The 19021-nt window shown below is 46.5% G+C and overlaps 1 protein-coding gene across 1 annotated transcript; it reads right to left on the bottom strand.

Moving 5' to 3' along the window:
- Window positions 1-3902: 3902 nt before the first annotated feature.
- Window positions 3903-18123, bottom strand: ELOA (elongin A). Its single transcript, XM_055332741.1, has 11 exons — window positions 17966-18123; window positions 12842-12898; window positions 11899-12005; window positions 9783-10950; window positions 9320-9434; window positions 8401-8556; window positions 8197-8294; window positions 6654-6834; window positions 6226-6337; window positions 5343-5521; window positions 3903-4295 (listed from the first exon to the last, which is right to left on the bottom strand). The coding sequence occupies exons 1-11, from the start codon at window positions 18116-18118 to the stop codon at window positions 4234-4236; spliced, it is 2388 nt and encodes a 795-aa protein (XP_055188716.1). The 5' UTR covers window positions 18119-18123; the 3' UTR covers window positions 3903-4233.
- Between the last annotated feature and the right edge of the window lie 898 nt (window positions 18124-19021).

Below are 19021 nucleotides of genomic sequence, written 5' to 3'. Positions count from 1 at the left end.
CTTGTACTTTCCATAGAAGTTTTTGAGAAAGAGACTGAGATGGTAGGCATCACAGAAAGAGAAGTCTGGGGGTCTGTGAAGACACACTGCCTGTTTCACCATTTAGCCAAATAACCAGAGAGGGATGTGGAACCCTCATGGAGATAGCCTGTGAAGGGGGCATCTGTCAAGGTGATACGCCAGCTAGAGGGTTCTTCTGGGCATTAATTACATGCAGCAGAGAGAGAGGACAAAAAACATTATTAGCAACGAGTAGGGCATCTTTTTTGCATTGGAGTTCAGCCTCACTTGGGGATGTGTGCTTGTAGAGAGATGGTTAAATGTGACGTGTACTTGGGAGTCAGGCCAACGCACAGCACCACTGCTCCCTGATTGTGTGAGCTTGCACACGTTCTTGATTTCTCCATGCTTCAGTTTTCTTTTTAAAAATGGGGCCATGACCACCTACCTGGAAAGATCATCGGGACAACTGAGACAATGTGTGTGAGTCAGAGTGGTGCCTCCCCCGTGGTAGGTGCAGAACCAGTGAGACCAGTTACTCTTACCTGACTGCGCCAGGCTAGTGTGCTACTCTGTATCCCAGGGTCTAACTCAGATTCTGGCTCAGCAAATGTCCTTAATGAGTAAAGGACAAAGTGCTAACTGACAAACTGTGGGCAAAATCATCCATCAGAAACCATGTTCCAGAATTTACTTCAGTGTGTCGTTTTAACTTCCATCCAGGAAAAGTTGGGGAAGGTAGTCCATATGCCAAGAATGCCCTTTTTAGGAGAGAAGGATAATAAAAACATGCTTCTGGGTTGTAGGTTTGATATAAGACCCAATCCAATGTAGGGGCACCTGGCTGGCTCACTAGGTTGAGCGTCCGACTTTTGGTTTCAGCTCAGGTCACGATCTCAGGGTCGTGAGATTGGAGCCCCATGTCAGGCACCCCACTCAGCAGAGTCTGCTTAAGATCCTCTCTTTCTCTGACTCCCCCACACCACTCTTGGCTGGAGAGTTCTCTCTTTAAGAAAAAAAAAAAAGCTACAATCCAATGTATGCAGGGGCTGCCAGCAAGCCCTGGGCTCCATTAATGAGAGGCCAATGTGGCAGGTCCTTGAGCTCTTGCCGATGTGACCCTTCTGCAAGAGTTGTCATTATGCTCTCGTTGGGAAGTCAGTGTAAGCCTGAGAAGACCTATGTGGGTCCTTCACCAGGGCCCCAGGGACTGACAGGTGAAGTGGCACACGCTTTGCAACAGAGAACCTGGGTCCCACACCCTCCCTTTGCAGCAGGTTGGCTGTATGATTTCACCCTTGAGTCCCAGTGTCTGGCTGTGACAGGGGGTTAACATCTCAGTTCCAGGAGGTACCCAATTTCACTGGACCTTCCTCCCTTTGCTCAAGGGCTACTTCCCCCCGAATTCCCACATCCACCAGTCCCACTTGGCTACAGACAGAAATCCAGCATCCTTTCCGAAGCCCAGTGAGGGGATTAGGCTCTCTGCCTCACAGACACTTAGTGACCAACGGCCACTCTCAGACACATCAAAAGAGAAAGGAAAGAAGACCACGGTACGTGACGGTTTTTTGTTTTTTGTTTTTTATTTAGACATGGAATTTTCCTTCCTTTTCATATAACTTATCTAATTAAAATATTCATCTTGGTAGTTACCACAAAAAAGTAACATAGAAAATTGTATTTACATTTTGGGACCAAAATACAAATGGAGAGCAGGATGATACCTTGCTCCTTTCCCTCCCACTTCCCGGAAAGAGAAAGCCCCAAAGAAACTGCTCATTACACCAAGGATCACAAAAGGTTAATTTGTAATTTGGTGATTTGTATGTAGTGTAGCACAGGAAAAAAAATTGCACACGTTTTCACAAATGAGACCAAAGGTTCGACATCATCCTGTGTGTCTGCTCTGCAGCCATTTCAATAACCGGGTGAGAAGGTTGTTCAGAAATTCAGCTTTTCCTCTTCCCTCCGTACTCTTCTCACCAAGTCACGTCCCTGATGCAGACACTCTTGGAGGGGGAGGAGGGAAAGATCTGGCTCTATGCAAACAGGGCTGATCGAGAATCTGTATGTGCTGGAAATGGGTGGTGATGTTGGCATGAACAAATGTGTCCTTCTTTCCCTCCCTGCCTAAAAATTCCTAACAAAGGAAATTAAATCATACACAACTGAATCTGCGATATGGAAAACTGGTTTTAATGACAAAGACTTGAACACACAGCTAAGAGACAAATTCCAGCTGGTGTACACCTATAGGAAATTATTCCAGGCAACAGCTGTCTGGCACCTGACCCAGATGTTCAATTGGCTTTAGGGAAGAGGCTTCCTGATACCAGATTTGGGGAGCAGGCCAGGACTAGGGGTGGAATGGTAAGACAGACGATCAAGAGAAATAATGTTTTACCCAGTTCAAAAACACAGCAAATGGAAACACGGCAAATACTTGTGTCCTGTTGCAACAGGCACCCTGCACAGCAATGCACACCGCACAACGCAGCTTTTGCCACACAGAGTCTCTGCTTGCTCTGGAATCTTCAAAGTTAGCCTGAGGTCTCCAGGATGGTTCAAAGCAGTGGACTCCATATTCTGGGCTTTGAGGGAGCTTGTCAAACTCCTGAGGCTGTCCTATTAACCACGCCCTTAGTCTACCTCTTGGGTAACTTAAGGACGGGTCCCTCCAATTTATAGCATCAACTGCCCCCTAGGTCACAACCAAGTGGGTTCCTACTAGATCAGTGCTCTTCAACAGCCACGAAGAGTACTGACACTGTCCTCCTAAGTGCTGACTGTGCTCCTATGTCAGCTTGAAAGTGAGATCCTCCCTTCCCAAACCTAATGGGTGTCCTCGCGGTTCTCCCCCATCCTGATACTACAGCTCAGACACTTCCTGTAAGTTGGCCGTTCCCTCCAAATTCTGGCTTAAACACTCCCAAACCAGAGTGCTTCAGCTGCAACGTTCTCTGCAAACATAGCAAATTCTTGTGCTCTTCCAATCACATGATCTTACCTTTTCAAGAAAGGCAAAACAAAACCAATTTCTAACACAGCATTACAACTTTTTAGAACCACTCACTTCTATTAGCAGTTCACAGGGAACGAGATTAAAGTGCTGGCTTTTTAAACTCTAAAGTCATATGGGGGGTGGGGGGCACAAAAAGCCCTGCCATGTTTTCACGTCTTCTCCCCCTGCTAGTGGGGAGAAGGAAAAGTAGGGGAGGAGGAAAAAAAAAACCCTAAAGTTTTGAATCAGAAATTATAAATCGTAAAAATGCTGGGGTTCCGTGCAAATCGATCCCCCCAGGTTTGTGTCCTCTAGTGAGCCTCAAAAAAGTAGGAATTGGCAAAAAGGATGGGGAAAAGACTCCAAACCTTTACAAATAACCTCCTTTAATAAATACTATTTAATGAGGAAGAAAGAGATGCACCTGCATAGGAACTCAAAGCAACACCGAGGAGGGCCTCAGAGGCTGGGGGTGGTGGTGGTGTCTACCTTGAACACTTTTTGTTTCCACGTTGAGGCACCCCTCTAGGCCAGTCAGCCTGGGACTCACTCCTTGCCCTGCATGCAGCAGGCACCATATGGGCTCTGAGGACACCCAGTCCTCCCTCTGGGCCAGAGTCCACTACTCAGAAGAGCTGAACTGGGACAGGTGAATGGCTTTCACCAGGTTTTTATCTAACTTTAATAAAGGATCCTAAAAAGAAAAGGCTAAGTGTATGGTAGAGGACAGAAAAGAAAAAAGAAAAGGAAAGAAAGGGTAAGAAAAGGAAAGAAAAAGAAAGAAAAGAAAAGAAAGGGTAAGAAAAGGAAAGAAAAAAGAAAGAAAAGAAAAGAAAAGAAAAGAAAAGAAAAGAAAAGAAAAGAAAAGAAAAGAAAAAAAATACTGGGGTAATATAAATACAATCTGGGGGCAATATTTATTAATTAAAACTATGTCTTATAGTTTACAAAGAAGCTAATTAACAACAAAAGTATAATTGACCTTAAAATCCTCAGTAAGACTGAAGGCTTCACATCTTCTTCAGAATTCTGAAGTGCTCTCCAGGCTGGGAGGCAGTGGCCGTGGTGCACAGGCTCACAGGGGCAACACCTGCGGACCGGGCAGGGCTTGAAGACCAAAAAGTTGCCTCCAAGCAAAGGATCCTGGTCTCCTTTGGAAGTTCCATTCCCCAACCCCATTGTCCTGGTACTCCTCCCCACAAATTTCATCTCCAAGGTGAATCCTCAGTTTATCGTCGGGAGAACCTGTTCTTGAAAGCTTTAATCGTCTTGGCCATCATTGGGGCAATTTCTGCACGAAGAGAAATAAGGCAGTTGTTTCAGATCATGGCAGTTTACACACGCACCGTGAGTGCTGACAATCAAGGCCAAGCCTTGCTGCTCTTTGCTCTGCGCCACCAGACAGATGGGTGCAGTAGTCATCTCCCAGCACAACAGAAGAGCGGCCCATAGCTCTGCTTCTGGAGCACCGGCGGGGCCCATAACCACCCCCAGCTCTAATTCTGACCACCTCACCAACATCCAAGAGATTGGCCAATCTGCCCCTGGATGTGCAGTAGGTGGGAGAACTGGGATTCACCATGTGCCAGACTCTAACGGCCATCCTGAGCCATGATTTAACTCTGTTTCGCCAATCTCCAAACCAGCAAAAAGCAGCCCCTCTCACTCCCATCTGTCCAGGGCAGCAAGAGGTCCAAGATAAGCTTAATGCAGACACCACCTGAGGATGGCTAGCCTGTCCTCTTGAATGATTAACCTGAGCACAGCCAAAGCCATGAGCTTTGGCTCATGGGCCCTGAAGTGAGTACAGAAGCCTGCTTTTAGGGGAGGATGTCCCCTTAGAATACTGGGGACAATCTCTGGTAATATGCTTAATAAAATACAAAATAAAACACACAATGGTCAATAAAATACAAAATACAAACACTTAATAAAATACAAAATACATATACTTAACAAAATACAAAAATAAACAGATATAAAAAGTAATACTTGGAAGCTGGGGTTATAGGTTATAAGCCCTCAAGATGGACTGTCATTTAGCAGTTTATAATTACAGTTATGAACCCCACGTTACTGCCTGAAGAAACAGGTTTACATTTAGGTCTTTAAAAAAAGCAGAGTGCCAAAGTGAATATTCACTGCAATCATTATTGGAAAAATATTCGTGCATCATGCACAAAGTGGGGGAAAGAGGCACCAACATTTAGACCAGCTCCATGCAGAGCATGGGACATGTGCCTCATCTAGTACAAAGAACATGATGCAGTGGCAAGGACATTAGAGGCTTCAAATACTAGCTTTGAGGTATCTGAGCATGAAACCCCAAGTTACTTACTCTTCACAGTCGGTTTCCTAGGATCATAGGAAACAGTGCTGAGCACGGGAGCCAAGTGAGCACCGCTGGTGCTTGGGCCATCATAGGCTGGCTGCTCGGGGCTAGCGCTAAAGCTGTTGCTGCTGCCACTGCCAGAAGGAGCGTGGCTGTTTCCTGTGGGGTACGGGGCTGGCTTAATCCTGCAACACAGAGCGAGCTGGTTAGTCCTGAGTGTGAGAAATCTGCCCTCAGCACCAACAGCCTGAGGCTGGCCTGTCTGAGGAAGACCCAGTTTCTTTGCCCAGCAGACCCTAGCACCCCAGGTTCTAGTGACAGCCCAGAGATGATAGGGTTAGCTTTTCAGAATGAAGGATCTCAACTAACTTCACCCTTCAGATGTAAATTTGTATTCTGAAGATGCTAATGTGACTGAGCTTATGAAGTCATCACAATAGCATGGTTTATTCTTTTTCTTATATTTAGAGAAATCTTTACCCCCACTGTAGGACTCAAATTCACAAACCCCAAGTTCCAGAGCCACATGCTCCAATGACTGAGTCAGCCAGGACTCCCAGGGGCATGGTTTGATTACACGGAGAAAGGGAAAGCACAAGGAAGTGTCTCCCAGAAGCCAGGTCCTGTTCTCCATTTCATCTTGACCCCCCTGAGAGGCAGGAATAATTATTGGCCTACACTGCAGTCACAGAAGTGGAGGCTTGGGGGGGGGGGAGGTCATGTGCTGAGCTGGTCAAGGTAAGACTCCAGAATCCACTCTGCAAGGTCATGCTCTCACCCCAAAAATGAGTTGCTTCCTGCCCCTGGGCTGCCTCATTGAGCTGAATGACAAGCTCCCGGGGCTCTTGTCCCTGAGCGCACAGAAGTCCCAAAATTACAGAGAGCTTACCTAATTTTCTCAGGTACAGCTGCTCCTCCAGTTCCAAACTTCTCCTGTCTCCTTCGAACATCACGAGGCGGTTTGGCCACAGAGTTGACAAAGGCCATCTTTGCTTGTCGGCCTGTTGAGAAGTACAGAGATCAATACTGGCCTCTGAGCAGATGCTGTTATATTAATAGTCTACACTACTAAGAAATAAAGGCTTTTCAGGTGCCCCCAAAGCCAGGGGATTATTAACCCTGAAAACCCCTACACACAGTATGTGTGGTGACAGAAGAAACACCTCATCCCTATCCCACTTCTGCAAAAGCAAGACAGATTAAGAAGCTAGAGGCTACTATCAGCCTGGCCCACCAAGGACCTGCTGTCAACCAGGGCATGGCACCCTCATCCTGCTAGGTTCATCCCACCCCCACCAATCCCGAACTCCCCTTTACCTTTGGGCTTATTGGCATGTGCAGATCTGATATTCTTTGTCAGTACTCGTAGCCGCTGCTCCCGGGCATCCTGAAGCCGCAGGTACATCTCCCGCCATGACTCATACTCTTCCGGCCTTTCTTCCTTAAAGTCTCGGTGACAATGAACTTTCCATAATTGATCTGTTTCTTCAATTAATACCTAAAATCAGAACCAGGGCATCGTTTATATGCAAGCACTCTGACATATCTCTTTTCTATCCTAAATCACCTCAAGGTGAACACTTTCCTAATGTTTTTTGGTCCTCGTGGTCATAATATTATATTAAAATATCACAGTTCTAGGAAAAAAAAAATCACTATATTAAAAAAAAATGCTTGGGCGGCCCGGGTGGCTCAGCGGCCTGGCCTTCAGCCCAGGGCCTGATCCTGGAGACCCAGGATCAAGTCCCACATTGGGCTCCCTGCATGGAGCCTGCTTCTCCCTCTGCCTGTGTCTCTGTCCCTCTCTTTTTCTCTCTCATTAATAAATAAAATATTAAAGAAAAATGTTAACTGTACTACCTGCTTTTGGGGGAGGGGGGTTGTGAGGTTAGGAGAGAAGACAACAGAAACTAGTTAAAGGTCAGTTTTTTCCTTTAGGAAACCAGTGACAGGCAGAACTGGGATGAAGTCATATCTAGGGAAGGGGATCACCTAATGATCCCTCAGAATCAGAGACAGCTAACTAATGCAACCAAATGATTGTATATCCCAGCTTACAAGAAAGATATTTGGACAGACCTGGGTATCTCTAGGAGACATGTAGCCAATCTGTGCTCTTTTTATTTTTATTTTTTTAAAGAGGGAAAGAGATAGTGGGGTGGGGATGGAAGAGGCAGAGGGAGAGGGAAAGAGAAAATCTTAAGCAGGCTCCATGCCCAGCTCAGAGCCCAACACGGGGCTCCACCTCACAATCCGCAGATCATGATCTGAGCCGCAATCAAGAATCAGACACGTGGGATGCTTGGGTGGCTCAGTGGTTGAACATCTGCCTTCAGCTCAGGGTGTGATCCCAGGGTTCTGGGATCAAGTCCCCACAGGGAGTCTACTTCTCCCTCTGCCTGTGTCTCTGCCTCTTTCTCCAGAACTCTCATGAATAAATAAATTTTAAAAATCTTAAAAAAAAAAAAAAAAGAATCAGACACTTAACTGACTGACCCACCCAAGTCCTCCTGTGCTTTCATATTCACCAGATACCTGAGCGTCAACACAAAGCTCTATCCCTGCCCCTGATTCCCAGGGGCTTTGCTGCCAAAATTTTCCTTTAACCTCTGTGACTAGATAAGCTCAAGAGAAGGGTGGGCAGTGTTTTCCTGCTCCCTTTGAAGCCCACCCTGACTTCAGGCCAGAAGCAGATGCTAAAAATATGCATTTTTAAAGGCCCGTAGGCAAACCAGCATGCCCAGAACGGTGAACTGACTACTGCTGCCTGACCTTCAGCCACTGCAGATTTAGAAACAAAGCTATTTCTGGAGACATGAGCCAGAAAATGGCCTTCTCTGCACCCAAACAGGATACTCACGTGATTGTATTCCTCTATGCGGTATAGCTGATCAGGAGTACACCTCTCCAAAACAGGTTCCAGAACAGAAAACGGGACACCACCCACTTCAAAGATTGCTGCAGAGAATCAAAGGTGAAAGTGTTGAGTACTGGCCAAGCCACCCAGTAGTGAGGTCCCAGTGCCACAACATGCGTAGGAACAGGAGAAAACCATGTGACTTACAATCAATGTTGTTTTTAAGTACCCGGATGCACTGCTGGTGCAAGGTCATCATTTTGGGGAGATAGGCGCATTTGGAGCCAGAATACACCTGCATCTTAGAATTCATTCTTCGTCCAGTAAATCCAGCTTCCTCCTCTTCCTGGGGTGAAGAGAGCGCTACAGGGCAGGGAAGACAGGACCGGATGTTACAGAGGGCACTACACTCTGCAGGGAGCGCTCTCCTACTCTCCCCCTCCTCAGTCTCCCAGAGCCCTTTCTCAAGGGCAAGCAATGGTACTACTGCTATTTTTCCACTGAGTCTGTGCAAATATAAGCCAGTATGTATTTTATCCCCTTTTCACTAATTACTAACATCCACTATCATTGTTCTTTCATTTACTACATTTTATAAATCATCCCATGTCAGACACAGACTTTCTGCATTTTTTACAGCTACATAGGAGGCCACTGGGTAGATGACCCATGGTTTAGGTGATTCTCTTGCCAAGGGACATTTATGTGGCTTCTGATTCTTCTGTTATTAAGACCAGACCTTGGTTTTTTGTTTGTTTTTAAGATAAAAAGCTCCTGCAGAACATATCCAATGAAGGGCAGCTAGTAACAGCAACAGCTGAGATTTACCAAACACTATGTGGGAAAACCCAGAGGTAAGAGCTTTACCACCATTATCACTTTTAATCCACTTCACAGACTTGTGAGGCAGATACCAGTTATTATGCTCACTTACAGAACATAAAACCGAAGTCCAAGGAAATTACTACCCCAGTTCATAGAACTTGTAGAAGCAAAAACTGGGATTCAAACCCAAGCCATCCAACTTCAGAGCCTGGGAGGCTAGGAAGTGCACCAAAATCTTACGACGTCATGATTAAATTGTTAAAATCTTTTTTTCCATTTAAAAGAGGATACAGAAAATTACCTTTTCGCTTTGGTGGGAAGGAGGACATCAATTCCAGGGTAGGAAGTGGCCGGTAATTGGCCTGTATCATGGGTAATGGGAGGTCTGGCAGCACTGGCAGTGCATCAGCAGGGACCTGCAGAGACAAGACCAGTAAGTAGATAGCCCTGTGTGCCAGTGCAGCCTCTGGCCCTGTGGCCCATTCCCGGGAGTGGTGACTAGGCACACAGTTTCACAAGCAGACCTGCCAGGTCTCACCCCACCGAAGACAGGAAATACACACAGTTGGGCTCAGCACCATGGGACACCTCAGGAATTAGGCCTTTTGGGTGCTAGCTACCCTGGCAGCTAGAGAGGTCTGGAAAGTGAAATTCCACGGGCCACATAAAAGCCAGCCCACCAAACAAGAGGCGGGCTAGGTCCCAGGAACTCTGCGGGGCCAGCTCCTCCAGCTGGGAGGTCACCAAGCAGCTGAAGGGCTTACCTTTTTCAGCTTGGCTAAATCAGATCCAGCTGGCTGAAGCTTCTCTGCCTTGTTTTCGTTCACTTTAGGTAATTTCTGAACTGAATCCGAATTTTTATTAGTGCTTTTCGGATCATTTTTTTTTAGTCCTTTTTCTCCAACAGTCGTGGCTGAAGTTTTCACCATCTTTTTCTTTTTCTTCCGGGGCTGGTCATAGCTGAGGTATGACTCAAAAGACATGGTGGGCTGCTCAAATTCATCATCCATATCTGCTTCGTCAACTTTAGGGAGGGAGCCCACTGACTTTCTGTCTGAGTGAGAAGACTTTACTTTCCCTTCCGAAGTCTTTAGGTTGTTTGACACTCTGTCTCTTGCCCCCTTTCCTATGTCTGCGCTGTCTAGGTTCTGCTTGTTTTTGTCCGATTTGGCTTTCTCTGTGTCTTTGTGCTTTGGCTTGCTTCTGAGGTGGTTGTCTGGAGCCACGTCTGAGGAGGGCAGAGACTTCTTGCTGCTGCCTTCTTTCTCCCTCTCTCTCCTGACACCACTAGAGGGCAGCTTCTCCTTGGTGCTGTCCCCTGACAGTGGTCTCCGGTTTTCCTCTTTAGAGATGGCCTTGTGGGATTTCTCTCTACTCAAAGACGACTTCCCATCTCCCCTGGCATCCAACGGACGTTTTTCCTTGTAAGATGACCTGTGTTCCTTGTGCTGACTCGAGGCCCCTTTCCCCTGTGGGTCCCCCAGATGTCGGTCCTGACTGCCTGCCAGTCTGTCCTGAACGGCATTACCATGCCCTTTCCCGGGCTTCTGGTGTGGAACAGAAGGCTCGTGGTCCTCCTCCAAGGATCTGTAATGGTCCATGGACACCTGATGGGGACTGGCAGATGATGGAGGGGACTGAACGTGGCCATAATCAGAAGACTCATGGTCTGAAGAATACACTGGTGAGATTCTATGGCATCTCTTTCTCTCGTCTCTCCTCTCTTGAACATGAGACACTTTGTGAGTTCTCTCAGGTTCCGAGAGTTTTCTGTGTTTTTTCTGCCTATGATCAGGGCTATAGGATTGACTACTAGAGGCTTTCCAGTTTTCCTGGTAGTCCCCCTCTATCTCCTCCTCCTTCTGAACAGCATCTCTGGGGCGCTTTCGGGAATTGGTCTTCTCAAAGTCCTGCTCATCAGGCTCAGGGTTTCTACAATACAAGAAAAAGCAGATAGAGCAGATATAAATCTCAGTGTAATCCTTGTTCAGAGGACAAAGTCACAGAACCTGAACTTACAAAAAGAGATGAAAAGGAGGGATGCAGACTTAGAAACAAGGTCTTGGGAAGAAAGTGAATGGATCCTGCTCAAAGATACTCAATTAAGGTTTGAGATTGAGAAAACTCAAATAATTCAATAAACAGAAAATGATGCATTTAACTGCAGAACACAAAGATCAAGTATCTTGAGGACATGAAGAATGCTTAAACATTTTTCAACACAGGGGTGTGCGAGTGGCTCAGTCGATTCAGTGTCTGCCTTTGGCTCAGGTCATGAACCCAGGGTCCAGGGATGGAGCCCCACATCAGGCTTCCTGCTCAGCAGGGAGTCCTGCTTCCCCCACTAGAGTGCTCTTTTGTTCTCAAATAAATAAATAAAATCTTAAAAAAATAAATAAAAAGAGCAGAAAGAAACATTATCAAAATGTTAACAATATTTATGTTTGGTGGTAGAATTACAAGAAATTTTGATTATTTCATTTCTATTTTTAATATTTTCTAACATCTTACAATGATCACTGTTATTTTTATAATTAAGACAAAATATTTTATTTATTTTTAAAGATTTTATTTATTTATTTTAGAGAGAGTGAGAGGACACGAGCAGAGGAGCAGCAGCAAAGGGAGAAAATCGCCAGCAGACTCCACTCTGAACACAGAACCTGATGCAGGGCTCGACCCCAGGACCCTGAGACCATGACCTGAGCCAAAACCAAGAGTCAAAAGCTTAATGGACTGAGCCACCCAAACGCTCCCAAAATAAATATTTGAAGTAAGAAGGCAGAGAAAGAATAATAAAGAAAATGTATCTGTCTGTAAATATCCCAAGTGCCAGGTATAACCATGGACTTGAACAAATCTACAGAGTAATGTTCTTACCGTTCCACAGGAACTAGTTTCTTCCACTGGGCCACTAGGTCCCTGGCAAAACTTCCAACGTGCTCGTGTTTTCGTAAGCTATTTACTGTTTTCCCAACTCCGGTCTCCTACAGATTTGACAAAAGAATTATTAGATAGTTATAGAACTAGGTTCACAACTTTCTAAGGAAATGAAGCCTCTTTGAGAAACTCCTTCCTAAAACTACCTTTAAGTCTCAATACAAAATTACTTTGTGTCTATGCCTCAAAGCTCTAATGACACACAGTAGCAAACACAGTAGCAAAGCATACCAGACTCAGAAGAGGAAAACAGTTATATTAAAACACTTCCACAACTTTAACAATAAATAACAAGAGTGATTACAGCAAGTGTCAGGCACTGAGCTAAGAGCTTTACATACTATATCTCAGTGAATCCTTACAACTCTGTGGAGGCAGAAATCTGTCCACTTTTACGTCAAAGGAACAGCCTAAAGATTTGGATTTGCATCTAGGGTTAGTTGATGCCAGACCCAATGTTCTTTTATTTATTTTTACTTTTAAAACAAAATTCACCATATTAACCATTTTATTTTCAATTAGCAATAATCATACCAGATAAACCTCATTGGCTACAATACCGCCACTGTGCAAAGCTCATTCTAACCATTTTAAAGTATATAGTTTATTGGTTTCCAGGACACAATACTGCACACCTGTCACTACTATTCCAGAATATTTCCATAACCTAAAGAGAATTCTTGTTCCTCCCAATTTCTCCCATTCTCTACCTTCTGTCTATGGATCTGCCTATTCTGGACATTTCACATAAATAGAACCATACAATACATGGCCTTGTGTCTAGCTTCTTTCACTTTCAAAGTCCATGCTTTTAAACTTATTGTACAGTCTCTCCCAGTGGAAGGAGATGGAATATAGTTATATAATATCTAACACTTCTTACCGCAAGAATGTCTACTGTAATAGGCAAGGTGGAGAGTTTCTTCAAATATTTCAAGAGCTGCAGAGAGAATAAAATAAACATTAATTTCAATAAAATCATGACCACTCACTGGAACAAATAATAATATGATAGGTAAGTGCTTACTGAGTTCTGTGTGTTGTACAGTAATAAGTATGGTTATTATCTCTATTTTATGAGTATGAAGATAGAATCAGGAAAGTTACTTGCCCCAGGATGCAAATAGGGCCACATATACTCAGATCTGTGGCTTTAGATTCCCTGCTTTTCAACTACCATTTAACACAAAGGGACGTAAGACATGAGAGAACCAAACCTACCAACTCTAATAAAAGTTATCAACAACTATCATTGCCCCAGTTTTGAGAGATTTTCTGAGAAAGGTGCCAATTTAGGGAAATCACTCATGGACCCAGCATAGAGGAAAGCAAAATGGAGAAGAGGTTCCTCCAGGAAAAGAGTATTATGCTTCTAGGAAGAGTCACAGTTTAAGAGAATTGGTTTTCTTTTTTTTTAATTTTTATTTTTTTTTATACAAGTGGGGATTTCAAGACTAATTTCAAGTCACCAGAATCAGAGGTTTGCTGGTACAAACTGTGAATGCAAAATGTCGGGGTAGATTAGGAAAGTGATCTGGTTTTGGCCACATTTCCTTTCTGTAGTTCTAAAACTAGGTTAAAATCAGGACAGCAGAGCTGTTGAGACAGAGTTCTGGAGTCAGAGACACGCTTCAGTTTGATCCTGTCATCACCCTACTGGGTGATCTTATGCAAGTCATTAACCTGCTTGAACCTTACTTCATCTGCAAAATAGAAACTGATCCTGTCTCTTTACAACTTTACAAGATGTAAGGATTCACAGAAACAAATCGTGTGCAGTCCTTGGCCACTGTGCCTGAAACATAAAAGCCCAGTATATGCTTTTTAAAAAAATGTTTATTATTAATCATTTCATTCATCAACTGACAGCTCTTTAAATGTCTACCCTTGATTGTGGACCAGATATTCTCCCAACTAATTCCTACTTACTCCATTTCTACCCAAAGTCATGGTTGGCTATGCTGCTTTTCAGGAAATGTTTACGTGTATACAAACATACTTACCGTTCAAGGAATGGTACAAAGTACAAATAGTTCAGAATAGATAACTGTGGCTACTTTTACATTCAAGCACCAGAAAACAAGATCTTTTGCCATGTGTAGGCCAAGCTATAATTAGTATGCCATACTGCTATTAAGTGGAGTAGCAAATATGTTTTTCTGGTCATTCTACTTCAATAATTACTGAACTTCGTCTCCAGGCAGAACTGGATCACAAGTGATAATCCTGTTTGGCTGGGAAATGAGAAGCCAAGTACTATATCCAGGGAGTTTTCACCTTCATAGTTGAATGAAAATTATCCTCCACTTCAAATGTGATCACCACTATCATCCAACTCAAGATAAAATTTACGTGTGCTTCTTGTCACCCAAGCTATGGGTACAAAAATTAATGCCAATTCCTATTCTTACAGGAAAATTTAGGATCATTGTAAAGGCTAAAAGCTGGTTGTCTCCCCTAATGCCATTCCCTAGAAGGCATTTATAGATCATCTACTATGTGTCTGTGACTATGCTACGTGCTTATATGTGTTACCTTATTTCAACCTCATTAACTAACTCTATTAAGTGGATATTTTTCTCCCCACTTTAGACACTGAAATAGCCCAGTACGGTTAGGTAACTTGCTTTAATGAGCTAGTAAGTCAAGTGTGTCTACAATAGCATGAACTACAAAGACAGGAGAAACATCCAACACGATTAACACTGTCCTTAGAGGGCAGCCTGGGTGGCTCAGCGGCTTAGCTCCTGCCTTCAGCCCAGGGCCTGATCCTGGAGACCTGGAATCGAGTCCCACATCAGTCTCCCTGCATGGAGCCTGCTTCTTCCTCTGCCTGTGTCTCTGCTTCTCTCTCTGTGTGTGTGGGTCTCTCACGAATAAAATAAAATCTTAAAAAACAAAACAAAACAAAAAACAAACAAACAAAAAAACCCCCACTGTCCTAAGAAAACAGAACAGGAGCTCATGTGCCTAGAAACAAAGCAGAAGAGCTCCTCCTCAGTATTACATTGTTAGGTAGTTTAGAGTGCACAGAGTAAAGAAGGTCACCATGGGAACAGAGTCCCAGGACCTCTACAAAGCTAACATACAAGGATGGGGCCAGAAGTCACAGAAAGAGTGTTCATCTCAAAGCCTAACACTAATTTGAAGTGTAAATGCTCCCTTTCTGTTTTGCTCTGGGTTAGCAGGGATGACCTGAAAGCAGACAAAACTAAAATCCTGGAAATTTCCAAAACATAAGACTTACCAAAACATAAGAGAAAAAAAGGCTTCAGAGCCCCTCTATTTTCAATGAGGTTCAAGAAAGCACAAAGCAGAAACAAGGTAAAAGCACTTTGGGCATCCTCGGGTACGTGGAAACTTGCTGTTATCAAACCAAGGGACCAACTGCAGAGTTTGCAAGAACTGATAACAGCTTATTGAGAAATGCCAAACATTTGCATGGTACACGCTTAGGAACCTCAGTTGTCCTTTGCACACTCCTTCAACCCAAAGAGCAAAAGATGTTCATAATGTTGACATGCTTGTTCTCCACTTGCTATCAACTGGGTTCTTGGTAGTTTTCACACTCAAAATGTAATACAGAACAAGTAACTTTACCACCCATGAAAACTAGTTTCCAATTAAAAAGGAGAAGCCAAGTAACCCTAGTCTAATACCTTTTCCCCAAGTATGTCCAGAGCACTGATGGACTTAGAGCTAAAACAAAGTTACAGTTTAACACTGACATTTAATGTGAGGAAATCCATGAATATAGGTCTGAAATCAACCCTTTGGCTAATAATGGTTTGAAATCATGAGTTAAATGCAAATTCAATCCTGCTATATAATCATCTTGCAACTTCAAGAACAACCTGTGGGAGCTTGTTGGGTTAACAGAAGGTTGAGAAGGCCAGTGTGCCAGCTTGCAGTTTTCTCTCTGCAGTTAGCTCACTTCTGAACGCCAACTATTGTGCCCTTTGCAAAAAGGATCTCCCAATATTTTCTCATCTTCACAATGCAAAAGCAGAGGTTTAGGGTGACTTGCTGTCTGGGAGTGAGAGCCCAAACACAATAATCACTAATAATTCAAGTAGGATGAGATGCCTACAGATCTTTTCCTAATTTGAAATTTCATGCATACCAACTAGAAAAGTTACTTCAAAATTCAAATTGTAATGGGAAAATAACTACAGATACTACATGGTGCCTTTTTTTTTTTTTTTCCCAACCTCATAGTGATAAAGACCAAACTGGTAGGGGGGGAGGGTAGAACATAATACTGCTTTAAGATTTTAAAAATCAGTCAGAAACCTACAGTGTTCAGGGAAACCAGCTAGTGCTCAGAAATAATGACCATTTATTAGATGTCCACAAAGAGTTATTGTAAAAAGAAACTTGTAAAGATGTCTGGCCACTAGGTACTGAAGCTGCAATGAGAGATATAATATGAACAATGGAAAGCATTTAAGTTTTCACAGATTTAAAACTAAAATGGCTTCCTGAAGAAGCGGCTCTTTGAGCTAGTTATGCATGAGAAGAGTTAAAAAGTGGCCAGAAGGAGACTCCCCTGGAGCCTGATGAGGGATGCCTGGATGGCTCAGCGGTTAAGTGCCTGCCTTCAGCCCAGGGCGTGATCCTGGAGACCTGGGATCAAGGCCTACGTCGGGCTCCCTGCATGGAGCCCGCTTCTCCCTCTCCCTAAGTCTCTGCCTCTCTCTCTCTCTCTCTCTCTCTCTCTCTCTCTCTGTGTGTCTCTCATGAATAAATAAATAAAATCTTGAAAAAAAAAAAAGTGGCCTGATGGTGAGATGCTGTGTAGGAGGGGAAAAAGCCTATCTATGACAGGTTGGGAACAAGGTGAAGAGGAAGGAGCCCTTCAAAAAAAAGAAAAGAAAAAAAGAAAAAGAAAAAAAGAAAAAGAAAAACACATGAAAAAAAAACAAAACCTGTAAAGAATGGCGATTAATATCTACCGAGCACTTCCTATGAGCCTGGCCTTCCCCCTCTGACTTGGGTCTTAGGAAGAAGCAGGGGAGGAAACAGACTCAGCAAAATAAGTCCCCAACGTCTAAGGTTGGTAAATGGATTAGAACTCAAATCTCACCACCACTTTATCTCGCCCGGCTCCCTCCATTACTTCCTCTTCAAAACGCACTCTGGGGCTCAGAGATCCAACTCTTAGGAACTGCACGCTGAGAACGTCTAACACGTAAGTGTTTTCATCAGTGTATTTCACTTAAAAAAAAAAAAATTCTAACATCCAGACACCGAGAAGCTGGATAAAACAAAGTCGGGAGAGAGGGAGGAAGGAATGCATCTAGCCTAACAAAAACAGCTAAAAAACAAAAAACAAACAAAAACCCCAGAAAACTAGCTGAGTACAATTAAAAATGGTTGCCCATCACTCACAGCAAGGAGAAAAGGTGGGTCTTACCTTCCTATCAAGGCCAGAAGGAAATCGGACTGTAACTTCTAACCTTTTTTTGGGTGGGGGGGTGGGGGGGAGGGTGTTCCGATTGCCACCTAAGTTTCTGGGCGTACCGGCAGGCTGGGGGACGCGAGGGCTATTTTGTTTTGCTGTGAGGGGCATTTCTGAGCAAGCGGAAAGGTCCACGTTGAGAGCAAGCGGAGAGCCCCAGGAACGTGTGGCGGAGGCGCGGGGCCGCGCGGAGAAGCGGCTCCTCGTCCCCCAGCGCCCGCCCGGGGACGCCGGGGAAGCGGCCACACTTCGCGGAGGGGATCGGCGCCCGCGGGCTCGGCCCCCGGGAACAGCCGCCCGGGGCCCCGCCGGCCCGCCGCGTCCGCACGGAGCGCGCCCCCCCGCCCCCCGCCGCCCGCCGCCGCCCGGCGCCGCCCCCCGGCCGCGAACCCGCCGACTCAGGCCGCAGCCCGGCGGGGCCTGGCTCCGGGTCCGAGCCCCCCGCGGCCCGGGCCGGCCGGGAAGGCGCCGCGCCCGGGCCCGCGACCGTTACGGGGCCGCGCCGCGCCCAACGCCCGCCCCGCTCGGCGCTGCGCACCCGCTCACCTTCTTGGGGTCCGGGTTCGCGGCCAGGCGCGCCTGCAGCTTCTCCACAACTTGGAGCGCCGACTCCGCCGCCATCGCTGTCACTGGCGCGGCCTCCTCGCCGGAACTGGGCTCGCGTCGCGTCCTCGGGCCGCGGCTCCGCCCTCCGTGCATCCCCGGCGGAGACGGAAGCGACGGGCCCCTTCCGGGCCTCGGCGGCGGGGCGAGGCGGGGCGCGGGGCTCGGGGCGGGGAGGGGGGCGGGGGGGAGGGGGGTGGGCGGCCGGCCGCAGGCCACGCCCCCAGGGCCGGGCGCGGGGGCGCGGGGGGAGGGGCGGCCTCAGGCCACGCCCCCAGGGCCCGGCGCGGGGGGGCGGGGGGGCGCAGGGGGAGGGGGCGGCCGGCCGGCTGCAGGCCACGCCCCCAGGGCCCGGCGCGGGGGGGCGGGGGGGCCGGCTTCCCAGCACCCGCTCGGCAGCCGCGTGGGCCGGGACGCGCGGGCCGGGGGTGCGGCTGCGCCCTGGCCGCCGGGCAGCTCCGCTTCGGCCCTCGGCGCGGAGCCCCAGCCGAGCCAACCTCTCCGCCGTCCAGTTCCGACGGAATGCGGCTGCCGCGCCAGACGCCGCCGTCCTACCCTCGCCACGCCCCCGGGCCGGGGGCTGGAGCCACGCCCGCCTCCCACGCGTCCGCGGGGCTGGGGCCCGCCCACCGGGGTCGCAACCCGCCCACCCGGGGCCGAGCGCCGCGAGCGCCGGTGCCCGGTCCCTATATTTCACCCTCAGGGCCACCCGGTGAGACGGGTTCAGTTATCCCCATTTTACAGATGAGGAAACAGGCTCAGGGAGCCCACTTTAACCTGCTTGTGGTCACACAACAGGAAAGAGATGAAGCTGGCATCGGAATCTAAATGGTTTACCTTCACCATGAGGGCACCTCGCTGAGTAGGTCGAGGGATTGAGGGCCAGAGGGAGGCAGGGATTTGTCAAAAGTCAAACAGCTTAGCTACGTGAGGCAAGATAATAGCCTTGTGTCTCGCTCTCCCCCAGAGCAGTGTCTGGTACCTAGGCACCAAATAAAT

Source organism: Nyctereutes procyonoides, unplaced genomic scaffold (genome assembly GCF_905146905.1).
Source record: "Nyctereutes procyonoides isolate TBG_1078 unplaced genomic scaffold, NYPRO_anot_genome, whole genome shotgun sequence".
Classification (NCBI taxonomy): Eukaryota; Metazoa; Chordata; class Mammalia; order Carnivora; family Canidae; genus Nyctereutes; species Nyctereutes procyonoides.
Note: the sequence above shows the minus strand (reverse complement) of the source record. Positions and strands in the feature narration are given on the sequence as shown.